This window comes from Pleurodeles waltl, chromosome 6 (genome assembly GCF_031143425.1).
Source record: "Pleurodeles waltl isolate 20211129_DDA chromosome 6, aPleWal1.hap1.20221129, whole genome shotgun sequence".
In the NCBI taxonomy this organism is placed as follows: domain Eukaryota; kingdom Metazoa; phylum Chordata; class Amphibia; order Caudata; family Salamandridae; genus Pleurodeles; species Pleurodeles waltl.
In genome coordinates this window covers 70710963-70727727 of record NC_090445.1, presented here as the reverse complement: position 1 = coordinate 70727727, position 16765 = coordinate 70710963, and the positions used below count along the sequence as shown (strand labels likewise).

The following is a 16765-nucleotide window of genomic DNA, read 5'->3' as shown; positions in this document are numbered from 1 at the left end:
ATATTGTTTGGAGTCAAGGGCAACACGTTTTCATGTTTATTTTGTCCTTAGGACAAGTAGGCCCTTTCCCCTGCAGCACAAACCCTTTGGCTGCCAGTTTAGAGAGAAGGGAACTGTCTGCAATTGAGGTAATATGTGTGTCCATATGTTAATGCTGTCCGAACTTGTATTTATGGTTCATTAATGAGAAACCTTCATAATTAGGGTGAGCGCTGTAAATAAACGTTTTACGGTCACAATGCGCTACTTATAGTAGTTCCAGTAAAAAAAAAAAAGTACATAAATGTTTGAAAAGTTAAGCAATACGAGGCCAAGTATAATGCTCCCAAAATGTTCTCTGATTACATGCAAATGTTTGCAGGAGCTTGTAAGCAAGAGTGATGGTTTATGTGCTTTCAAAATAAAATGTTCAGAAAAAAGGACAAGTAGGAAAAAAACTTTCGCTACTATGAAATGTTATGTGCTATTTCTTTGAAGCGTCATTTAGTAAAATGTGTTGATGCATGCTAGTATTTTTCCAAAAACTATTCCTAATGGAAAATCATTTTAACCATTTTCAACAAGAATGTGGGAAGCATGAAAATAAACAAGCCCTGGCAAAACCAACAGATCCAACTGGTTTTGTCAATGTGTGTCTTATTTTGACATGGCTTTTGTAACCCTTTATCGCTGTGGGAGCTGCCAGGCCCTCACCATTGAAACAAACATTGGCAAAAATAAAAATAAAAAGTTTTATGATCTCAAAAAGCACACATTGCCACCAGTGGCATAAGAATGGCCCTGCAGACCCCCTCCAAGGGGGTCCCCTCAGCACAGCACCTGCGCTGAGGGAGTCTGGATGGGGGGGCCCTCCATGTTCTTTGCAGGGGGGCCACTTCCAGTTTCATTACGCCACTGATTGACACACTAGTGCATGGCACTGAACAAAACTGCTTTGTGTACCAATATGCTCCTTGTGGAAAAGCAAAATGAGATCACTCACAGTAAAGCTAGTCGATAGAGGGAGAAATAGAAGTTTAATAAAAACAAAATGTCTTTGTTAACGGCAGACCTTTATTAGAAACCCAATTCTTTAATGTCACAAAAGTGCACCCATGGTATACATCTTTGAATTAGTCGCATTTATGAATTCACAAGAACTTACAGAAGTAGATCAGTAAATCGTACTCCTACAAAATATTTGTGAACTGTTTTTTAGCACGAGTAAATATGCATGTGTAGACTTGCTCATGTGAAAATCTATTGAGTGTTTACAAGTTCATTTTCCCTCCAACCACTTTTTTCCCAGTCCTGGACGAACTTCTATTTCTGCTGTTGTCAGGAGTAAATTTACAACCTTTCTCCTTATGAGGAAAGATTAGAAAAGAGCTGGTGAAAGTCCTTATAACATGCAAATTAGTAGGTTTGCAGACTTAATGGCAATACAGCTTTGGAGCTATTGCCTACTGCTGCCTCCAGCCCCACTATGTAGAACTGCAGACAAGTAGATCTTTTTTTAGAGGACAAGTAGATTTAAGAAGCAACCTGTCCCATGGACAAGTAGATATTTAATTAAATTCCACCCCCCGAATAATTAAGAATTATCCACTCAAAGGAGAGGGAAATTCACTGATACCTAGCTGCCACCTTTTGTGATGCAGGTTTAGCATAATTGACTGCTTTATTTCACTGGCTTAATTTTTATCAGTACTGTATGTGTGCATGCATTTCTGAATGCTTAGTTTTTGTGTATCTTGTATAGTTTCTATGTGAATAAATATTAGATATCCACTGTTTGGGTGCCTTGCTTTGTGTTGTATTGATATGCCATGCGCTTGTTTTGGACTGTGTATTTTTCAAGATGAAATGAGCTCTGTTTGGGTTTGAGGCCTAGCGTCACTGATCTGAACCTACAGAAATAGTCCTGTGGAGTAGATTTTTACTTCATCTGGCTGTCCTGTTCCACTTCTGGGAACATGATTCCACTGCTGTAGCATCATTTTCGATCAATTATGTGCAGAAATGTTTGTCTTTAGATTGAGATGGGTAAGTCAATAAATAAGAAGGTAGAGCTAAGCCTAGGGTCTGGCTCGGATTTTAGAGCCCGTGGGCTATGCCAAACTCTGGAAATATTACTTTGTAAATCATACGACAAACATCACCTGAAATTTGACAGTCTCTTGAAAATTCATAGAAGTGCATTTACGTCACATACCACTGCACTGAGAAGTATTTTATTAAAAGCGATTTTAAACCAGAACTATTACTGAATTACGAGTCGAGACAGTTGCTGTGTGTTAACCCTGTACGTGGCCCAAATTGTTATAGAGTAACATTGTATTCGATTAAATGAAAATAAACCATTAAATGAACTCGTATGTTTGGTGCGTTTATCTGCGATGATGAAGAAAATGTGTGTTGCTGAAATAAAATACTTGCCTAAAATCACCCAATTCCAGTTTTTACTTTATAAAAATCCACCAGTAAATGGTTCTGTCTTTCCTTGTTTTAAGTTTTTTTTTTTTTTGTAACCTTTGTGCATTTTTCTGCAGTTTTCATATAGCACAAACTTGATCCGTAGGTATTGGAGCGCTTTGCATGAGCACCAGTTATATTTCACAAGTTCATTATTCATTGTTTAGAGGGATTATGCGGTTTTCCTAGAAGTGCAGGGTGTTGAGCCAACCCCAAGATTTGAACCAGGTTTCTCAGTTCGAAAGTCACTAGCTCTGGATGCAACTCCACATCCATGGTACGTGGAAGAAGGCAGGCTGAAGCCACATGAATGCTCGGCTCGTTGTGAGCGCAAGGTTCCAGCAGGACCTCGAGCTGAGCCAGGCTTCTGACTTGAACCTGGCTCGAGCTTTCGGCTGCCTTCCCTCTTCTAGCTTTATAAGCAACCTTAAATACGGTTTGCTAAGTAGCAGATATGCAGATTTAAAACTATTTAGAAGCGGTATAAACATGCTGTAGAATCAAGGGGCATGGACTTCTAAGTAAATTCAGGCTTTTGTTGGTTTTCTTCTATTACTGTGGAAATGCTTTCCACTCTCGGTGTTTCTCAGTGATTGGCACTTGGTTATCAACTGTCGCTTTTCTCACTTTGTTTATTAAAAAAACGGATTGGGTTTCTAGAAAGAAAGAACAGAAGAGAAAGATATAGAAATTAACAGGTAGGTCCAGACGCTGCCAGCATAAAATCAACCTCATAAAGATAGACATCTCAACATTACCATTGTTGGGCACAGATCACCTAATCATAAATGTTCATGGGGGAAAACTCAACCATTTCCCCCATACCTTTGTGTGTTTATGGGGGCAACCCCTCGCCTCACAGACTGATTTTTCTTGGCGTGCACACCAATCTACTCCGTGCCTCCATTTTCAGAAGGACGGGCCAGTGGCAGAGTTCCAAGTGGCTGCAATGTCTTTTTGCCACTAATGGGGCGGTCCCCATGAATGTGTAGTGTGTTCTTGAGCCCTCCAACTCCTCCATTGTGCCCAACAGGACCAGTTTTGGGGGACATCTGTTGCTCCCTCACCATCTCTGCATTCAGTTCACAATTATTTTACCCCAGTACACCTTTATGTCCGGGCATTTCCAGACCATATGAAAGAAGTCTGCAGCTTCCTCTGAGTGCCGAGGACAATAAGCAGAGGGGCGGAGAACAGCTTGGTGCAACTGGCCAATAGAAAGGTATGACGCATACAAAAATACATTTTCACCAATTGCAGACTTGCCGACACTGCCAGTAGTCTGGGTGCCATTAGTGCTTCCATCCAATCTGCCTCTTCAGTAGGATCCAACTATCCCTCACATTTATCTCTGATATGGTTTAGGTTGCCCGGGGCGTGGTGAAATAACATCTTGTATAATTGGGAACCCCCCTTTCTTCCTCAGCGCTCCCATTAGTAATTTGGCCTCCAGCGGACTATATTCCGGTGATGTCAGTACTGGATAAGGGCACTCTGAGGGCATGGCAGAGTTGGAGGTATCTAAAAAAAAAAAAGTGCATGCAGGAGAGTTGAAAGTCAGTTTGCAAATCTGGAAAGGAGTGCATGGCGTCCCCTTTCCACACATTGCCCAACTAAGAAAAGCCCATCAAATCCCATCTCTCAAACCCACACAGTGCAGCTGATTCGTTTAGTCATTTACCGTGCCACAATGGGGTCTGTTGAGTGAGGACATTGTTCCATCGAGTGTGCCGCAATGCCAGCCGCCATGCAAGAAAAACTGTATTCACTGGGTACTCTTTCCCCCCCCCAATAGAGGAGGCCTAGAATAAGCAGAAAGCAAAGAGTGGCTAGCTCCAGCTCATAAGCCGGATCGGACCACCCCTGATTAAACCAGTCGTGCACAACCAGGAGCTGCATCACTAGGTAGTACAAGTAAGGGTTAGCAATACCCATCCCTCCATCGTATACCCCCCTCTGGCAGTGCTGCAGCGCAATCCAGTGTCTTGAGCCATACCAGAGGAATCAGGTTGCAGTTCTATCTAATGTATGGAACCAGGAATCCAGAATCGGGAGTGGGAAGTTCTGGAGCACATATAGAATACGCAGCAGTATCATCATCTTATATAAGGCCAAACGGCCCAGAACGTTCAGCGGCAGCGCTTGCCATCTCCGTAGGTCCGCTTTGATTCGAGACAGCAGTGGTGCCAGGCTTGGGGCCACCTATTAGCGGGGTAAGCCCAACGCCCGCACGGCCACGAAGAGCTGTTTATCACGCTTCCTTTCCAGCAGCCTCACAGCAATGCAAACAACTCACAGCCTGGGGGTGAGCCTCCTAGTGAAGCTCCCAAGGCTGCCGCAGACCTGGCCCAGGTTAAGATGTCTTCTCTGGAGACCTGGCTTACAGGTTGAGGCCCTCTTTGGATCTGTGTCATTGGAGTCAGTTGGGTTCCTCTGCTATGGGACCCTAGGTCTCACGGGCCCCCAGGATGTGGTTAAGGGCCCGATCAGTAACCCAACCTTCAGCACAGATTAGCCGGATTGCATTATCCCAGTGCTGGTGGGTCCTCTCGTCGCGGGGCAGTCGCACATTGATCAAGAACAGAGCGTTTGTACTTATGTTTACCTGCTTATGGTTTGGAGTGGTCACCCTGGTACCACACTGCCATCCAAGCTGCAGTACTCCTGTCTCCAATGTCCGGGGGACCGTGCCTCTCCAGGACGTGCGCCGCAGTATTTTGATGGGCCTGCCTCTTTGACTCAGCCAGCAGGCCCATCAGGTCTTCTCCCGGGACGGCTGCTTCCGGATGCGCCTGGCCAATATGTTGCGGCACAGCCCGCTCCACCACGATAGCAGTTTGTTCTTTGTGACCTCCGCGCTGCCCCCTGGTGTGCCCGACCTCAAAGGGGCCAGGGGTCCAGAACCAGAACAAGCTTCGGCCCAAGTCCCGGAGCCTGTGCAGTCACTCCACCCGGCTGCATCTTCTCTCTGGTCTAGGCCACGGTGCGGCCTTGCGACTTTGCTGTACCTGCTATCATTGGCCCTGGATGCCTCAATTCCCGGACGGTCCCACTCTGCTCCGCCTCTTCAACTCCCTCCACTGCAGCCCGTTTCTATCCCCTGCTGAGCGGCTACAGCACAGTTCTGGCGGCAAGCAGAGAATCCGCCCTCCTCACATCACAACTGGGGCCCTCCGAGGGTACAGCTCACCTGGTTGAATGTTGCCCCTGTTGCCAGGATGTCTCCGGCACCAGTCCTGCTCCAGGGATACAGGCGCTGCCTGAGGCGGAAGACGGAGGGTTATTATTATTATGTTTATTATTATTATTATTATTATTATTATTATATATATAGAGATATAGCTATAGATATAGCTATAGATATATAGATATAGCTACAGATATATAGATATAGCTATAGATATATAGTAGCTATAGATATATAGAGATAGATAGAATACTGGCTCTGTGCACACTATCTCTCACTTTGAGATAGTATATACAGAATCCAAGGGTTCCCCTTAAATGGTTGATGGTGGCAAAATTAGATAATAATGTTCTATTTTGTGGTAGTGTGGAAATGAGGAACACACACTCAAAGACTTACTCCAGGCCAATAGGTTTTATATAGAAAAATATATTTTCTTAATTTATTTTAAGAACCACAGATTCAAATGTGTGGTAAGTACATCAAATGCAAGGTACTTCACACAGGTAAGTATAGAACTTTGATTTAAAACAGTAGTACACACGGTTTTGGTTAAAATGGCAAATAGCTATTTTAAAAGTGGACACAGTGCAAAAAACAACAGTTCTCGGGGGGGGTAAGTTTGGTTAGTTTTTGCAGGTAAGTAAAGCACTTACACAGTTAGTCTGCTGGGCATAGGCAGCCGACCGTTGGGGGTTCAAGGCAACCCCAAAGCCACCGCACCAGCAACACAGGGCTGGTCAGGTGCAGAGGTCAAAGGAGGGCCTAAAACAGATAGACGCCTATGGAGAATGGGGGTGCTCCGGTTCCAGTCTGCTTACAGGTATCTACGTCCTCAGGGAGCAGATTAGGGGGGTTTTGTAGAGCACAGGGGGCGAGGGAAACACCTAAGCCAACAAAAAACACCATCAGCGGCACAGGGGCGGCCCAGTGCAGTAGGCAAAGTAGGCATCGGGTTTGCTATAGAAGGCAATGGAGGGACCCGGGAGCCACTTAGGCGATGCAGGCAGGGCACCGGGGGGCTTCTCGGACCAGCCATCGACTGGGTAGGATGAGGGCCGCCTGCTTGTCACTCCTGCACTAGTAGGTGGTTCCTGTCGGTCCTGGGGGCTCTGGGTGCAGTGCTTGGTCCAGGCGTTGGGTTCCTTTGTTACCAGGCAGTCGTGGTCAGGGGGAGCCTCTGGATCCTCTCTGCCTGCGTCACTGTGGGGGGGTGCAGGGAGGTCGACTCGGGGTGTCCACGTCATTGGAGTCGCCTGGGAGTCCTCTCTGCGGTGTTGGTTCTCCTGAACTCGGGCCTGGGTCGTCGGGTGCAGAGTGTGAAGGCTCACGCTTCTGGCGGGAAGTGAGTGGCTCTTTAAAAGTTGCTTCAAAGTTGCAAAGTTGTTGCAGTTTCTGAACAGTGCCGCTGTTCTGGGGAGTTCCTTGGTCCTTTAGGTGCAGGGCAGTCCTCTGTGTCCTCAGAGGTCGCTGGTCCCGTCGGATGCGTCGCTGTGCAGGTTCTTTGAGTCTGGAGACAGGCCGGTAGGGCATCAGTGTGCATTTATTGTGCTGAGAAGTTTGATATCAAACTTCCCAGATTTCAGTGTAGCCATTATGGAACTGTGGCGTTTGTAATTGACAAACTCCCAGACCATATACTCTTTATGGCTACCTTGCACTCACAATGTCTAAGGTTTGGCTTAGACACTGTAGGGGCATAGTGATCATGCAACTATGCCCTCACCTGTGGTATAGTGCACCCTGCCTTAGGGCTGTAAGGCCTGCTGGGGGGGGGGTGACTTAACTATGCCACAGGCAGTGGGATGTGGGCATGGCACCCTAAGAGGGGTGCCATGTCGACATAGTCTTTTTCTCCCCACCAGCACACACAAGCTGCTAGGCAGTGTGCATGTGCTAAGTGAGGGGTCTATGGGGTGGCATAATACCTGCTTGCTGCCCTTAGATCTTCCCTGGCCATAGGGCCCTTGGCACCTTTTACAAGGGACTTAAGTGTTCCCACAGTTGGCACAGCCCTGGCACACACAGGTACAGTTTTAGGGGGGAAAACACTGGTGCTGGGGCCTGGTTAGCAGGGTCCCAGCACTTTCAATCAAAATTGGCATCAACACTAGGCAAAAAGTGGTAACCATGCCAACAGTGGCATTTTCCTACACCTATTGAATGAAGTTAGATTTTTACTCACCGGAAGCATACTGTATGAATAAATATACTTTTAGAACAGTACTAGCCGACAAGCACTGGCAACCACACAAGCCATACCTAAAAAGGAACACAACTTACTTTCAGAAATGCAGAATAAAAGCAATAATTTGCTAATACTTGTTTTCAATCACAATATGTTTTGTGCCTGCACCAGGAGGTTAATGTCACATTCTGCCACATGAACACGCTTATATTAGTGTCTTATCAGCATGATTGAACGTATTCTTCTCTTGTCTGGCAGGAGAACAGAAGCCTCACTATCAAGCTGCGGAAACGCAAAACTGACAAGAAGGTGGAGTGGTCGAGTGACACAGTGGATAATGAGCACCTAGGGCGAAGGTCCTCCAAATGTGAGTTGTGTCCAGGTTCATGCCCTGCAGAGAATATGCGACATTATTTAATAGCAGTTGAGAAACGTGTGCTGCATATTTTGGTTTGAGCCACATGATAACCATGCACCACATGGATCAAGTGTACTTGTACTGTATTCTGTAAGGACTACAGTTGCATGATACCATGCACAATGATTGCACACTACACAAACATTGTCTTCAGATGCAGTCAGAGCATTGTCCCTATAAGACGTTTGAGTTGGTTGATTCGCAGGTCTTTTATATTGTTCCGCTTGTTTTTGAGTATCTTATTCTATACTTTCAACACTACAGTTTTGCACCTTATTTCAAAATTTGTAGACTTCATTTTGGTCTGACTTAAGCTTTTTCATTCATTCTTTTTTCTGGTTCCATTCACGCATGCCAGAATCTATTAAGGGTTCTGTGTTTTTTCTTTTTTTCTCGTGTAGCAGTGTGTGTTCCTTTCCAAACCAACTTTCAGACTTGTTTTCCCTGTTAGGCGATCACTATTTAGATAAGTACAGACATAGCAAGGAGATGACTCCACCTCTGCAATTAAATTGTTGTGAGGCTTTCAAAAGCAATATGATAGTACTTTGACTCCTGTCATACCTCTCAATCATATAACAATGTGAGGCTATCAAAAGCGACAGGATAGTACTTTGACTCCTGTCAGACCGCTCAATAATATAACAATGTGCACAACGTTTAGTCTAGTTTGGATTTCAAACGTTTTCCATTTGATTTGTCATACTTGTCCTGCCCACCTATTCTTTGACCCAGGTCATATCAAACCAGTGGCTCAATTGTACTTTCAGCCACATCGCTTAACCCCCTTATGGGAACGTATCAGCTGTGTGCCATTAGGCAAGTGGGATGGGACAGCATGTTTGGTATGCAAGTGGGCTGTAGATGTCATCAGTTATTTTATTTATTTTGAAAAAAAAGTTCCAGGGTCCAAAGTACCAAACACAGGTCCACTGCAGTTCCACCATGTTGTGTATGCTCATAAATGCGTTCCAGTGTTTTTCAAATTGGTGGCGGCGCTGGGCTCTGGATAACAGCTGCCCAAGTTAAGCACTAGGTGTCATAGGTGCATGTAAGAGAGTTACTTTGACTCACGAGTAATCACTGCTTTTTGCTTTGGGACATTTTGAGTACTGCCCGCAGTCCGTGGATAGCCACGCTTATTGAGAATGGTGGTGATAATAGACTAGGAGGGGAGGTGATTGTTTCCACCTAGTTAAGACAGCAACTTAGGATGCTACTTTATACATTACTGTACTTTTAAGAAATTTTCCTTTTGAATGCAAGGTATACTTTGGCAGTTGTGGTCAGTATAGATGGTGCCTACACTGACAAATTCTTGTCCCCTTTAAGGAGCAGAATATTTTTTCTAGAGTGTGGTAGATAAAATCAACATTCTGCATCTTGCTTGGAGCTGGGCTGTGCCCTCCTGTCTGACCTACTAATTCCAGGGCAAATAACCACCTGCTGTTTTTTTTTTTTTTTTTAACAGGTGGTAAAGGCATGAAGTGCAGAAAGGGCCACTTGGGCATTGAGTGGCACTTCCTTGCTCCTGCATTTTTTGTTTTGCATGGAGCCTTTGAAGTTCAAATGCTGTGCCCCTTTGAGGATATATGCCCTTCCACCCCCCCCCCCCCCCACCCCCCTAGGAGTTATATTGGTCTGTTTTCATTTAAAAAACCTTGCCAGCTGCAGAGATGGTGTTTTGTGGGCTATTCTTCTGTCCATACGTACACTACAGTTGATGTCCTTCACCATTACCCTTTTTAACCTGCTTTAACATTGAACTTGTTTACAAGTCTCAAGATGATCCAGTTCTGTCTGAGTGACATTTGTGCTTTGACATTTTCTTTTCATATATGGGATAGAGTAGCCCCTTCCATGCATTATAAGCATAATGCAAGACAGAGGAGTTCAATGACCATGTAGAGGAATGTTGACTTAACTTTCTGTTACACCAGGGGTGTTACTGCTGACCGCCATGGAAGCTATGTATACAATGTAAGCAGAATCGCTTGTGGTTGCAAATACGTTCTCGAGAGAAGTTGAATCAGGGAGAGGCATTAACTTAACCTTGAATGCTTAAACGAGCAGTAAGCCATATCCCTGCTGACAAACCTTTATGGGCCAAATACTGATTAAAGCTCCTGGACCGTTCCTCATTGCAGGACAGCCTTTTTATTGATCTCTATAACATGTTCGAGTCAAAGTCCCCTCGTAAACCTCTGATATATCTGCTTCTTCTTGACAATCTATATAGAACATATGAAGGCAATATGTCAAAAAGCAAAACCAGTGTAAAGTAGGTTTGATTATAATTAACTTAAAGGTGTATTTCACATCCATCTTTGCCATAATGGTCTGGAGGGTAGTTTCATTGCCTAAAGTTGGCAATGTTTTCAGAGCACCACAGCTCTGCATCGAAGGTCGCAGAGATAACCACAAAAAAATGAAATCCCATCTAGTCCATCAGCTGATTTAAAAAATAATAAAAAATCTCCTTTTCTTTTTTTTTTTTCTTTCATGTTTTTGCTCAGTAACACGAAACGATGCATTCAAAAGGCAGCTAGTAACTGGGGACATGGATGTGGTTACTTTTAACCTCTGTAAGAGACATTAGAGCCCATGAGGCATATTGTGCATTGTAGATTCTACTATGTTAGCAGGAGTAGGATGGTATTGTCTGCAAACAACACTTTTGGTTGGCTCTCTTAATTCTTTGGTTGTCCTGCTTCGAAATATTTAGGTAATCCTCCAGGTCCTTAAGGAAAATACTGAACTAAAGGAGAGCATGCTCATAACCCGGCCCCAACCCAGATGAAATGTGAAGCTCATGTTAGTTGCAATTTAGTATGTAATGCTTGTAGCAGTAATGTCACGTTAGTTCCCATAGAAACATTCCACAGTGATTACCAAAGCTGGTTTCTAAAGACTAAATCAGTTGCACTCTTAACCTTTACAAATTGAACGGTGTTCTTAATTGTAGCAAACATGGTACATTTCATGCATTTCCTAAAATACTAGTCACCAATTCCAGTCCCGTCTTGGAAGGAATCCTGCATACTATTGCAAAGTATCCAGTCCTCCTCCTGGGCACCCATTTCCTGTGTCGCAGTAATCTACTAAATAAATATTTTAAATTTATATAGCTCTTTGTTTTTTGTTTTTAATGCTAAAAAAAAAAAAGACTATGCTTTAGAGCACGGGTACTCGCAAACATTTCCCCGGGGGCTGCAAAGATCTGTCTGTAGCATGTCCAAGGGCTGCACAGATGCCAGTACAGCAAGGGTTGAGATGATGAAAGGTTGACGTAGGGGGGCGCGAAGCAGCTGCATAGTATTGACAACAAAATGAGCTTTCCTATGGTTTCTGTGTGCCATCAATCCTCTATTCTCATGTCCCTAGAATTAAAGTCAAAGCATTAACATCTAATGTTAAACATGAGAGGGAAAGAGACGCTCATCTGGTCGGTGAATAAAAAAATGTCTAGCTTATGCGTCAAAATTTTTCAATTCTATTAAGGACACGGAGGCGAGGATTATGCTATCTCTCTCTTTACTGTCCAAATATAGCAGCCAATCAGTTAACAAAAAATCTACACATCCCATGATGCTTCAGTACAGTATCACATGGCCCAATCACCAACCACGACCTCTATCCATAAATAGCATGACCCCAAATGTCACTTCCTCTATCTTTGTCAAAGTCAGATAATCCTTAAACTTCTGAAACGAAACTTCTTACGTTTTCGATGTTCCATCGATCCTCCAAACCAGACCTGGAAACACCAAAAGAGCTCAACAGGAGCCAGGAGTTGCAGAAACTCCAAAGGAACTGAGCCGCATATACATGACTTCATCTACACACAAGAGGAAAGAACTTCAGGTAGTCTTCTGATCAGACCTTAAAACATAAAACAATAGAAGGTAATATCTCATAAGGTTAAAATAGTCAATTATACTTTGATCTATCTAATATATTAATAAGGGAGGGCAAAATACAATCAATATAGTGTCAAATTGATATATATATTTTTTGAATACATGACATAACAATGTATTTAAGGGTGGGATAATCCTCGCCTCCGTGTCCTTAATAGAATTGAAAATTCTTGACGCGTAAACTAGAATTTTTTTTTATTCTGTTTCAGGACCGGGGGCTCCGATTAAGCTCATTTAAAGCTGTCCAGTTACCACAGTTGCAACATCTACCACAGTTTTATGATAAAATTTACGAAACGTTGATTCAGAAGACCAGTCAGCTGCCTTCATAATGTACTCCAAACAAGAACCTAAGGCATATGTCTTGGAGGCCATAGCCCCTCTAACAGAATTAGTTCCAAATTGACTGGTATCTATACCTGCTTCACTCATTAAGCATCTCATCCATCTTGATAGAGTGGCTGACGAAAATGGTTTAAAAGGTTTTTGCAAGGAAATTAGTAACTGACCATTAGCAACCTGCCTAAATTTGTCTGTAACCACCTCATAATCCTTTAAACATTGAACTACACATAGTTTTGAATTATCCGGATACATTGGATAAGTTACTGATCTGCGATTAGTTTTTGTTCTTCTGGTAATAGTAAAAGTAACACCTTCAGGAGAATACACCCTACCAGCCAAATCCAAAGCCTTGACATCTGATACTCTCGTACAGGAAATCAGACATAATAACATAGTCAGTTTTTCTGAAATCTGTTTACGAGACCAATATTTATTGGCAGACCACATGTCTAAAAACTTTAAGACCATGTTCACATCCCACAAGACAGAAATCTTGTTTGAGGAGGGTTAGCTGAACGAATACCACTCAATAATTTATAGATCAGAGATGCTCACCTACAGGTTTATCATCAATATGAACATGGCCAGCTGAAATGGCTGATTTAAAATAAATAATAGTTCTATAAGCCTGCTCATGAAATCTGCAGCGAAAGACTTAGGGAATTCCATCTCGACCTGAAACCATCCAAGCCATCAATGACCGTTTCCCTGATATGATCAGTGGATGTTGAAAGCCTTCCGGGCTCAAGAGAAGATCCTGAAGGGGAGGAATGAGAAGCAGGCGAGCACAGGCTAACTGCAGAGCAATTGGGAACCAAGGTTGAGCTCTCCAAAATGGAGTCACCAATATAATGTCTGCTTTCTGTCTCTGAACCTGAGACAGGACCCTGGATATCATCAGACATGGAGGAAAGACCTACCCCTGAAATTGGGACCAGTCCTAAAGAAAGTCATTTGTCGCCAGAGCCAGGGGATCCAGGCGCCAGCAGAAGAATTTTGATATCTGAGAGTTGAGGCGAGATGCAAAAAGATCCACTTCGCAAGGGCCCCACTCTCTGATTATCTGAAAGAAAATCACTGGATCCAGTCTCCAGTCGCTGGAATTCCAGTCCGCTATTGTATTCTGAACTCCCGGGAGATATTCTGCGAGGATAATCAGACTATGATTTAGACAGTAGTGCCAGAAATCCTTGGCAATCTCTGCCGGGATCCTGGACTTCATCCCCCCTAGCTTGTTGACATACTGCACCGCTGAGATGTTGTCCATCCTCAGCAGTATGCAACAGTCCGTCTTGTGAGGAGAAAAACTCTTCATGGCAAAAGAGCCCGCTAGGAGCTCCAGATAATTGATATGAAGAGTCTGTTCCAATTTTGACCATCGTACCCCGGTCACTAGGGAACCACAGCGGGCTCCCCAACCCCACTGACTGGCGTCTGATTCGATCACCACCCCTGGGTGAGAGCCAAAAATGGCCCTGCTATTCCAGGCTTCCATGTGCTGGAGTCACCAATGAGTCTCCGACTTGACCTCTATGGTTAAAGGAATCAGTTCCGAATACCTCAGACCCTGTTGCAGATGTCTGATTTTGAGTCTCTGCAAAGTATGGTAGTGAAGGGGGGCTGGAAAGATTGCCTGAATAGATGAGGCCAGAAGACCCACTATTCTGGCAATGTTCCGCAAAGAAATAGTCAGACTGGACAATGCAGACCTCAGCTCCCTCTTGAGATTGCGAATCTTTTACAAGCGAAGAATTAGTTGGGACCGGACTGAGTCTATCACGTGGGTCGGTTTCAGTAATGACTTCTGCACACTGATGGGGAAACCCAAATCCTGTAAAAAAATGATGTTTCAGTCTAAATGAGTCCGAAGGGATTGAAGGTCCTGAGCCATCAATAAGATATCGTCTAGATAGATGATCAATCAGACTCCCTTGGTTCTAAACCATTCTATCACTGGTCTTAACAATGTTGTGAATCACCAAGGGGGTGACGACAGGCCAAACGGAAGTGCATTGAATTCTAGACATTGGCCCTTCCAAAGAAATTGCAGAAATCTCCTGTGAGGCGGGAAGACGGAAATCGAAAGGCAAGCATCCTTTAGGTCCAGGCGGACCATCCAGTCTCCTTCTAATAGAATATCCCTTAACATGTGAATCCCTTCCATTTTGAAATGCCTGTACAAGATCCACGGTTGAAATCCTTTATATTCAATACTAGACGATGACCCCCTCTTTTTTTTTTTTTGTCTACCACAAAAATGGGGCTGAGAAAACCAGAAGGGTGAGGAGCTGAAAAACGTACTGCTCCTTTGTCTAACAAAGCTTTAACCTCTACGTCTATAAAAGTCTGATCTGCGTGGGAAAAAGTCATTTGAAGAGGAGGGGATAGTTGTGTCGGAGTACCAATAAACTCTAGATGATAGCCCAAAACTGTCTGAAGAATCCAAGGATCCCCAAAACATTTTCTCCAGTTGTCTACAAACAATCCCACTCTGCCCCCAAGAAGCACCTGAGAATAGGTTATAATGCTCACCTGAGTAACCAGCTTCTTGGATTGCTCCTTGTTGTCACCTATGGGGTCTGTGAAATCTGGACTGACCTCCTCTGGAGCGAGTGGGGTAAAAAGTAGAATCAGATTGGTCTCCATACCAACTACCTTTCCCTCTGGGATAATAGTTTTGAGGACTTGTGAAAGCTCTTCGGCTGGCCATAAGTCCTCCATAACGACCGACCCTGACAAAAAGGCCTCATTTGAAAACCTTTTTAAGGGACATTTGTGCCTGATCAAGAGAAGAAAAAGTAACTTCATAAAAGCGGATCCAAAAAGAAGTCCATCCGCAGCTGGGCCTGTCTCACAAGAAGCTAAATCAGCAAGTTTCGGGTCAATTTGCATGAGAATAGATTTTCTGCATTCCGAAGAGATTGCTCAGTTAGTATAGCCCAGTTGACAAATGGCTCTCTGAGCCCATCCAATCAGTACATCAGTGTCCACCCACAGGAATTTCTGACTCCTTGGCAAGAAAGGCCATATCCAGAATCTTAGTTAATTGACCTGTTAAATTGAGAAGTTTATCATGACGGAGGCGCCATGACCTATCCAGTCCTTTCTTTGGATCTTTCGCAATTTTTTTTCATTGAAGTGACCATGGTGGGGTCAATTTCAGGAATGTCTGATACTTTATCGTCTAACTCTGGTCTAGGACATTCTGCCCGAAGAAGCGACTGTACCTTTGTCAAAACTCTGTCTAATATTGGAGTGTACAAAGTGTGCCACTTCAGAGGACGGGACCCAATTAGATAATCTGGGTTGTAAAATCTCAGCGGGGTCAAAATACAACACTTGAAGAGGAGGCGTCTGTTCCTTTGGTTTTTTTACTGGGACCCAGAGCCTGAGTCATCGGAATCCTTATCCGAAGAGGATGGGGAGAAGGTAGAATCTTTTCTTGAACTATAGTTATAATCGGTAGCTCGCTTTTTACACAGTTTTTCAATTGTCAGCATGTGTTGGAGGCTGGCCTGGCTTATAGTGGGTACCTGCCGGTACTTACACCTTGTGCCAGGTCCAGTTATCCTTTATTAGTAGGGTTCTAGCAGCTTAGGCTGATAGAAGTAGCTATAGCAGAGCAGCTTAGGCTGAACTAGGAGACATGCAAAGCTCCTAATATACCACTTATATCATATAGCACCATATCATAAGAATCACAATACTCATTTACTAAAAATAAAGGTACTCTATTTTTGTGACAATGTGCCAAAAATATCTCAGAGGGTATACTCCCTTAGGAGCTAAGTAAAATACACAAAATATACACCCAAACCAAAATCAGGTAAGTAAACAGTTAGAAAAGTAGTGCAAACACTGTAGAATACAATAGGATGCAATAGGCGTAGGGGCAACACAAACCATATACTAAGAAAGTGGAATGCGAATCCCTTAGGGAGCCCAGGCCTAGTGTAATGTGTGGAGGGTCGCTGGGAGTATGAGACAACACTAAGGGTGTCCAAGATAACCCACCCTAAGACCCTGAAAAGTAGGAGTAAAGTGACCCTACTTCCCAGTAACACACTATAGTCATGCTAGGAGATTCTGCAAAGACCACAACTGACTGCAAAGCACTGAAGACGGATTCCTGGACCTGAGGACCTGTAAAGGAAGGGGACCAAGTCCAAGAGTCACAAAAGTGTCGGGGGCAGGAGCCCACTAAACCCCGGATGAAGGTGCAAAATGACTGACTCCGGTTGGAAGAAGCTGAA

At 43.9% G+C, this 16765-nt stretch overlaps 1 protein-coding gene across 1 annotated transcript in view; it reads left to right on the top strand.

Annotated features, from left to right (window-relative positions):
* Positions 1–16765, top strand: part of PPP1R11 (protein phosphatase 1 regulatory inhibitor subunit 11) — a 48461-nt gene that overhangs the window by 19832 nt on the left and 11864 nt on the right. Inside the window, exon 2 of the mRNA XM_069237332.1 lies at positions 8088–8196. Coding sequence (XP_069093433.1) covers positions 8088–8196 — 109 coding nt within the window. The remainder of the gene's footprint in view (positions 1–8087; positions 8197–16765) is intronic.